This window comes from Micropterus dolomieu, linkage group LG01 (genome assembly GCF_021292245.1).
Source record: "Micropterus dolomieu isolate WLL.071019.BEF.003 ecotype Adirondacks linkage group LG01, ASM2129224v1, whole genome shotgun sequence".
NCBI classification, from domain to species: Eukaryota; Metazoa; Chordata; class Actinopteri; order Centrarchiformes; family Centrarchidae; genus Micropterus; species Micropterus dolomieu.
In genome coordinates, this window is record NC_060150.1 from 15,937,771 (window position 1) to 15,945,944 (window position 8,174).

General features: G+C 42.0%; 1 protein-coding gene across 1 annotated transcript in view; it reads left to right on the forward strand.

The window, feature by feature from the left end:
• LOC123977278 (transmembrane protein 182-like) overlaps nucleotides 1-6,324 on the forward strand; it is an 11,363-nt gene extending 5,039 nt beyond the window's left edge. Inside the window, exon 5 of the mRNA XM_046059852.1 lies at nucleotides 5,422-6,324. Coding sequence (XP_045915808.1) covers nucleotides 5,422-5,684 — 263 coding nt within the window. The 3' untranslated portion in view covers nucleotides 5,685-6,324. The remainder of the gene's footprint in view (nucleotides 1-5,421) is intronic.
• Nucleotides 6,325-8,174: the final 1,850 nt, after the last annotated feature.

Genomic DNA, 8,174 nt, shown 5'->3' on the forward strand with positions numbered 1-8,174 from the left:
CTGGCTCATCCTAGCCCAGTCTCGAGAGTTGGCGGTTCGGCATCAAGATGTCGTTCTGGCTCATCTGCGGCGTTTAGGGCTGAGGCTCAACGCAAAGAAGAGTGTGCTGGCGCCCACCCAACGGACTACGTTCCTAGGGGTAGTATGGGATTCGACAACGATGTGGGCACAATTGTCTCCGGCACGTGTCGACACCATATTGGCTGCCATGAAAGGGGTGAAGTTAGGCCACGCCATCACTATAAAACACTTTCAATGAGTGTTGGGTCTCCTGGCGGCTGCGTCCAGCGTAATACCATCTGGACTGCTGCACATGAGACCCCTGCAGTGGTGGCTAAGGAACAAGGGTTTTTCCCCGAGGGGAAATCCTCTCCGTCTGATTTGGGTTACGCGCAAGTGTCTTTGTTCCCTATCAGTTTGGAAGGAAACTTGGTTACTGTCCCAGGGGCACGTGCTGGGAGGGTCTTGTCGCCGGCTGGTCATTTCAGATGCTCTGACTCCTCAGCAGTGATAGAGAACAGCATGGGGATTGCCTCCTGGCCAATCAATGTGTGACAACTCCGGTTGTCTCCAATGAAGGCATAATGCTGCGTTCTAGGCAACTCGGAACTGGGAAATTTCTGACCTCCCACTGGAAAAACTATCCTGGAACGCCACCTGAAGTCAGACTTCCTACTTGTGAACTTGGAGAAAAAATATCTACCCCGACTTCAGGAGTAGCAGCTGAATTACGTCACAAAACAATGTCAGTGCCCATGGAAGCACACACTGTAAATGGTAAACCATAAACTAAAAGGCAACAAAAAGTATATTTGCATGTATTTAAATTAAAATAATACATACGATCATATAGTAAAACCTGTTCTGCATACACAGTAGAAATATGTTAGGCATATTAGGTAGCTGGCTACAGTAAAGAATCTCATAAAGTCATCTTCTCTGCATAAAAGTTATTGTTAAAAACATTAGGAAGTGTAATACTGACTTGAGGGTTACCAACTGATGTAGCTAGTAACATATAGGCTATTTATGTCAGTTGTTGCAGTTAAACTGCCATCCTTTTAATTAACACCTAAAACACTGCTGAGGGTGCAACTGTGTGTACACTTTGTCACAGTCAGCCATGGTTTTCGTTCACTTTCGGTGTCATGCACCATCATGCACCTGGAACGCTTTGATATCGGAAGTCAGAAGTTTCAACTGGGAAATATCCCAGTTCTGACCGATCTCGAATGCGGCATAAGAAGAGATGCGAACTTGCACCCCCAGGCAGTCTGATGCATTCTGAACCTTCCTTTTTGTGGTGCAGACACACACACACACTTTCCCAGACATAGTCAGCTTGAAGCTCTGTCCTTTGAGACCTTCTTAGACCTCTTTGCTGTTTCTCTTGTCTACTATGAAAGTGATTGAGTTTCCTGGATCTTAGCACAGAGTGAATATAGAACCACTTAGTGCCTAAAAAAACCCTTCTATCCCATATCTTTTTTTTTTTTTTTTACCTTTTTGTTGGCCATCGAAGAAGCATTGTTTGTTTTTGAAGAGGCATTGTTTCATTAAAGAACTTGTGAGATTTATTCTCCAAAGGGGATATTTTTTATTTTATTATGTGGTTGGGAACTGTGTTTCAGGCACCTTTCCCCTGAGGCCTGTAGAATCAGTACCGCCACATGTTTGGTGGTTGTGCGTGTCCTATTTTTTTTTAAATTTTAGGTTAAAAAATGTAATTGTCTTCAGTAAAGTTTGAGACAGGGAGGGGGTTTCTTCTAGTGCCCTTGTTGAAGCTCTTGGCTGAACCTTCCCCCCCCCCCGAGGTTTCCTTTCACCAGTAATTTGGTGCTTGGGGAAGGTGGGAAGATTTCCCAGAATTCATTTTCCATATTGTAGAGATAATTTTCAACAAGTTACAACAAAGTTGACAGTAATCTTGAATCTGACCTCGAAACATTGCTAACCCATCACCCATTATCAATATCTTCAGTCACAACAGATCCAGGCGCATCTGCTGCGTCATGCCTGCCAAACCAAAGCGATTGCTGTCTCTGACCATAAATCAAATGTCTTGCTTAACATCCACACAAAGAGCACATTGTGTGTGAGCCAACATTTGCCTCCAATTATTGTCTTTGTGAGGGAGGTTGCAAAATAAGCCCAGAAAGATTAGTTCAAGGTCCACGTGTAAGTTTTCAAGGCTGCTCGGGCAAAATTGTGACATCAATTTCACATAATTAAAAAGTTTTTTTAAGGTACAATCTTTCATTTACATCTGATGCACAGATAATAAAAAACTTGTAGCGTATGTGAAGACTGACGCACAGCCACTATAAAACAAATGAGAAGTTTTGTACTCTGGGAATGAATGAAAGGCTCTGAGCAAAGAAAACATTACCTGATGTGTAACTGTCTCCAGCTCTGCAGATTTTGTGCTGTCCTGCAGAGTAAGGACAAAGGAGCAATAAAATGACAGTGATAAAGTAAGACAAACAAAATACAACTACATAATACACTATATGAATAAACACATTCTTATTAAAATTCAACCAATTTAATAATAATCTGGATCAAGCCACCAAGTTCTTAAAGAACTCCAGCACAGAGAGAGGAACAGAGAAATAAACACATATAAACGCAGCAGTTTGGCAGTTCTGGACACAGAATGGGCCACATCAGGTTCGGATTCTGCAAACAGAGAAACACACATGAGCATATCGCTCTCAAACACTGCAGGTTGTTCACCAGTCACGAGCTGTGAAACAACAGCACGGCTCTGTTGGTAAATAAAAAGGAAAAGTTATGTTGCGGTCTCTGGCGGACCTGGATCAGCTGTTAGCTGTTTACAGGGCTAACGCTAACGTTGCTACGTGGCTGTGTTTTAATGTTTTAATGACCGGGTCTGTTTGTTTTGGAGAGGAGACGACCTCTGAGTTAATTCGGCTCCAGGTAGAACCCTGTCAGGGCTCTGAAGTGGAGCAGACCCACAACAACTCTCATCAGCTGTTAGCTGTAATGTTAAACACTAGCAGGACTGAAGTTACTGCGGCTGTGTTAAAACTAAAACTAACTAACTGCGCTGTAATAACATTATGCTTTATTAAATGTCACAAAATAGATATTAGATATAATGTCAGTCCAGTGACTGTTACCTGACAACCGACCTGCCTCTCATTCTCTGGCGCTGGCAGTCACTCAGCCTGCCCAGTGAACAAACGACTGAGGAGGACCCATGTGAGCGGTGAACGAGTCGTTCATTCCTGCTCCACAGTAGCTGTCACGTGACAAATGAACGACTCAGACCTAGAGACCCACAGTTGAGTCGTGAACTAATCAATTCTGCTTCCTGTGCTGACAGAGCCCATGCAGCTGCCGTGTGACGAGTGAACGTAAGAGTCCAACATCCTTCATACATGCGTGAACATGAACAAATCACTCCGTCTGGCTGGTATTACGTAGAATGGAACCGAAAAAGCAGTTGAAAACAGAGCATTCAGAACAGGAGGACACCTGAGGTTTTTGCTCATAGTGATTTCTTATAAATGATTTAACCTAATTTTTTAAACTTTGGCCATGTTTAACATGAACATCCAATATTATAACATTGTAGATAAGTCATAAAATGTGGAAATGCATAATAGGTCTCCTTTAAAGGGGCATTATGTAGTTTTCAGCGGCCACTAGTGGTGCGGTTTTAAGATTGAAACCAGGTGTGGGCTCGTACACGTGCTCGCTTGAACTTATGAGCGAGCAGAATCCGAAACACAACTGCTTTCATACAGAAATACCACAATAAACGCAAGAACACCAGCACGCAGGCTGTGGCTTTTCACTCAGACATGTTCAGGCTCTGTTACTTTCCCGTCCCGTCTCAGAGGCAGATCAACACCAGCTCCGTAACGTTACTTCATTCAGCACAGCCAGCCGCATATCGGCACAATACTCCCGAAAAAAGTGAAAAGAGTGACAGCGGCTATAGGCAGGCAGGGAGAACAGACAGAGCTGGAAACTCAGGTAAACTCCCACTGCAACGCTACAGTAATAGTTTTATCTGCTGTAGGTTGAACTAATCCGTGCTCGTTACATGATCACGTTACATTTCCTGCATTTAGCCGACGTGCTACATCGTTAGCTCACCTGCTGCTTTCAGTAACTATCTGTGTATCTTTCAGCAATGTCAGCACAGCTACATGTATTGGATGATAGTGAAACGGTTGGACGGAGATGGACTGGATATTAAAACGAGATGGTGTCACTCTTTATGACAGTTAACGTTAGACCGCAGTAAGTAACTTTACTGTAACTAGTGATAGTGGATGGCTCTTCCTCTGGGTTGTTGTGGCCGTTTTGTTGCAGTGTTTTATGTTATGTGGGTCACGTTAGTTACAGCGACTGAGGTGGAGAAGCTGTGTACCTGAGTAACGTTATTGGTAAAACCCATAGACTGTATATAAAAACCACAATTAACCTAAACTTAACGTTATGAAGCAAACAGCGGCAGGTCTGAGCTACTGTAGCGTTAGCTGGCTGCTCCTGGCTGCATCACTGTAGGCTAACATTAGTAAACAAATCGATCCACATTTGCTTTTTACCGTTACATCCTTTCTTGCAGGCTAAATCCACTGTTGATTTACACAGGATAGTAACATAAGTCGCGTTAGTTGGTGAAGTAACATAGAAAGCTAACGTTATATAACTTTGCACCGGATAACATTAGCAACTGCTCGGCGTTAGCCTGCGAGCTAACGTGACTTTCTCTGTGTTTCTCCAGCTTTACTAATGCTCACTTTGTTCTTACTCGACATCATCTGAACCTGTTTGGGCTTCAGCACATAAACCTTTATTGTTGTTTTGTATCCTTACGTGGAGCCTGTGTTTTGCTGGGAGCCAGTTGTTTTAGGGTGTTGGTGGACTGCATGTCGTTAGCTGCCATGTTGTCGCTGTAGTCTGAGAGAGGCTCGAGAGTGCGCACAGCGCTGAATCCGACCCGGAGACCTCACATTAAAAGCAGAATAGTGGCTGATGTAAGCAACGGAGAAAACAGGCGTGTGCTTCATTTCTAAGTGAGTTTTGAGCCCATTGACAATAAGGCAATGAAAATTTGATTAATTTCATTGAAATACTTACATATAGTCCCTTTAACTATTTTAAGGGACTACATCCATTTTGGGGTGATTGGTAAGCAATATCTCACAAATGAACACTGTATATCTGCTAACACTTCAACATATAGTATAAATATTTATAAAGTGTATTCTGTGGCTAGTAAAAGAAGAAAAATGTTCTGTTTTCACATGGGACACACACACATACAAATTTATTGCATAAATTGTAACATTTCCACATACATGTGACTCTGAGCCAAGTTTTGCAAACATTTTGCATTGGAATGATGTAACAATTTGCAATAACGGAAACTGCCTTTCTCAGGTCTGTGCCTGCTGGCAGTGGTGGTGATGTATCTGATGTGGGTCGAGGTCCTGGACACTTTGGAGCAGTTTGCCCGGCATCAGAGAATCTCCAGTTGCCCCTCTTTCCACCTCAGCATCCAGCACGGTCCTTCGTTCCTCCTGGCTCCCGTCGCTGTCTTCTTCTGCTTGCTGGCTGGCCTCCTCTTCATCCTGGTTGGTCGGAGTATTCAGGGGATACGGCTGCATAAAAGAAACAAGATTCCTGATTCTTCCAGAATCTGATGTTTAGATGTCATTCCCTCTTACATATAGTTTATTGAAATGTACCGCTTCACCAAGGATGAGCATCTTGTATTGAAAATTGCAATGAAGTCATACTCCAGCAGCTCAGGAGCTGATTATTTCCGACAAAGAAATATTCAGCTGAAGAATTTCTTGTGTGCACGTGCAGGTGGGGGTGGAAAGTAAATAACTTTTTTTGTACATATACTCAAATACCTAAAGGCCCTGCACTTCCACACAGGTGATTTCAATTATTCTGCCTAATTACAGAACTCTAGTTGAGTTGTGACTGGGGAGTGCCGTGATGGGAATTACATCAAACTAAATGTACCAATAAACAGTCTAAAAGGTGCACGTTGTCCTAACCCGAGGTTTAAGCAGGCAACATAGGTGAAAACACCTGTGTGGGTATACCTTGTTTGTGGGGAGGTACTTTTTATGCAACTTTATAATCATCTAAATCACTACATTTCAGTGGGAAACACTGTACTTTTTACTTCATCACATTTAACAGTTTAAATGATACATTGTTATAATCAATCAATCAAAAGTTGGTAAGACAGGAGCCTACCTCAACCTTTAAATTTGGCTTTAACAGTAATGCATTAGTAAAAATTATCCAATAAAATAATAAACACTCTTGGCAGGAGCCATACTTGAATTATTTTGCACTTTAACACTTTTACTTCATGATATAGAATATATGACCTTGCTTGTTAAGGAGTATTTTTACACTGTTGAGTTACTTCTACTTGGATACTTTCAGCCCTGGCATAGAGTAGTACTCTGCACCTCATGCATATAAATGTCAATGTTGTTACTCTTGTGCTGACATACCAGTTTTAAGGAAGATTTTTCTACAGAAACCTTGTCAGGAACCTCTTTTATAGGAAAAATGTACTGAAAATAAGAACACTTATAAATATATATATATTTACAAGTAAATAGACAAAGATCTGGGTAGGAATGCACAGAAAATGTCCACCCACACAACTGATCATAAAGATGATTGACAGGTGGTCACTCAAACCTCTCAAAATCACAGATGTGGATCTTTCCAATTACTTCCATCCGGGAGGATAATTGGAATCCTTAATTTGAAGATGGTCATTATAAATGATTTTTCCTAATCGATTTAACAGATCCCATTGTGATTAATACTCCAATACTCCCGCTCTGCTTTTATCATAACTGATAAATCAATTTTGACAAAAGTGGAGAGAAGAGGCCTGCCTGGCTGCTGGTGTATATGTTGAAGGATTGAGTAGATTGAGTGTGAGCGGGCCTGCCTGTCAGTAGGACATCAGGTTAAAGCTCTGAAATATTGGGTCAGAGGGATGAAGATGATAATAAATTAGACTGTCGTAATCCATTTTCTGACATGAGGGACATCTTGCATTGTGTGTAACACACACAACAGCCACTAGAGGACAGTGTTGTCCTAGGATAATGTTTGGAGGCGTTTTCTACCCTCATTAAATCACTTTACCCAAAGTCCTTACAATGATGTCCAACAACAGAAGTTGCAGTGTTCGCATCAGATTAGGCCTACAGAGATAGAACCAGGAGAGAAATTTGTAAGTGATAATTAATTCAACTCCTGTAATTTTCCTGACAAACACAAGAAAATTATTTTTTCCCTTCAAGTTCAGTATAGTTAACATTATATTGGAGGGAGGAGGGGATCATGGAAGCCCACAGTCACACCTTGATAATTGGAAAAGGCAAACAGAAGTGAGACCTTGCAATGAGAGTGACAAAAGGGAACGAAAGGGAGGGGAAAGTGGGGGAGGACTGGGAGAAAGAGAGAGTTGACACTGCTCATCAGCAAGTCTTTCAATATTCTTTCATGTCTGACGCTCCTGTGCCTCTCCATCCCTTCTCTTCTTAATCTCCGCTGTGAACTAGGTGAGTATAATTACACCTGAGCATGTCACATTCACTTCCCCGGCCCTCACCGTGTTCAAACATCTGTCACCCTCTCTCCCTTGTCACACCGCCGCCAACAGCTAACAGCCAACAGCCAACAGCCAACAGCCAACAGCCAACGCAGTCATGGGTTTAAAGGTTGATCTTTAATTTTCTAATTAATGCGAGGAGATCCAGTCATATCACTTGGTTTCAATCTTTGAAAGCAGGAGTGTGGCAGATTCATTACTTGGGTCCAGGAGTGGATGCGGTGCTGTTGTAGCTGTCAACCTTGGACTCACACACACTTACATATATACCCACTCCACCACCACTTGTTCTTTACATCACATCATCACACTGGGTCTTTGTCCTCAGTAAATAGAAATGTCCACAGCAATTACTATAGGGGCAACAGAGACATCCCAACTCATCTCTTTTATGCTTTAAGAGACATTTTGCTGTAAAGTTTAATTGAAATTCTTACTTGTGAGTTTTGTTTGTAGTTTTTTTTTTTTCCAATTTATGAAGAGACAGATTTTTATAAAACCTCATTTTGTTCAGGTCTGCCAAGCTTTGAGT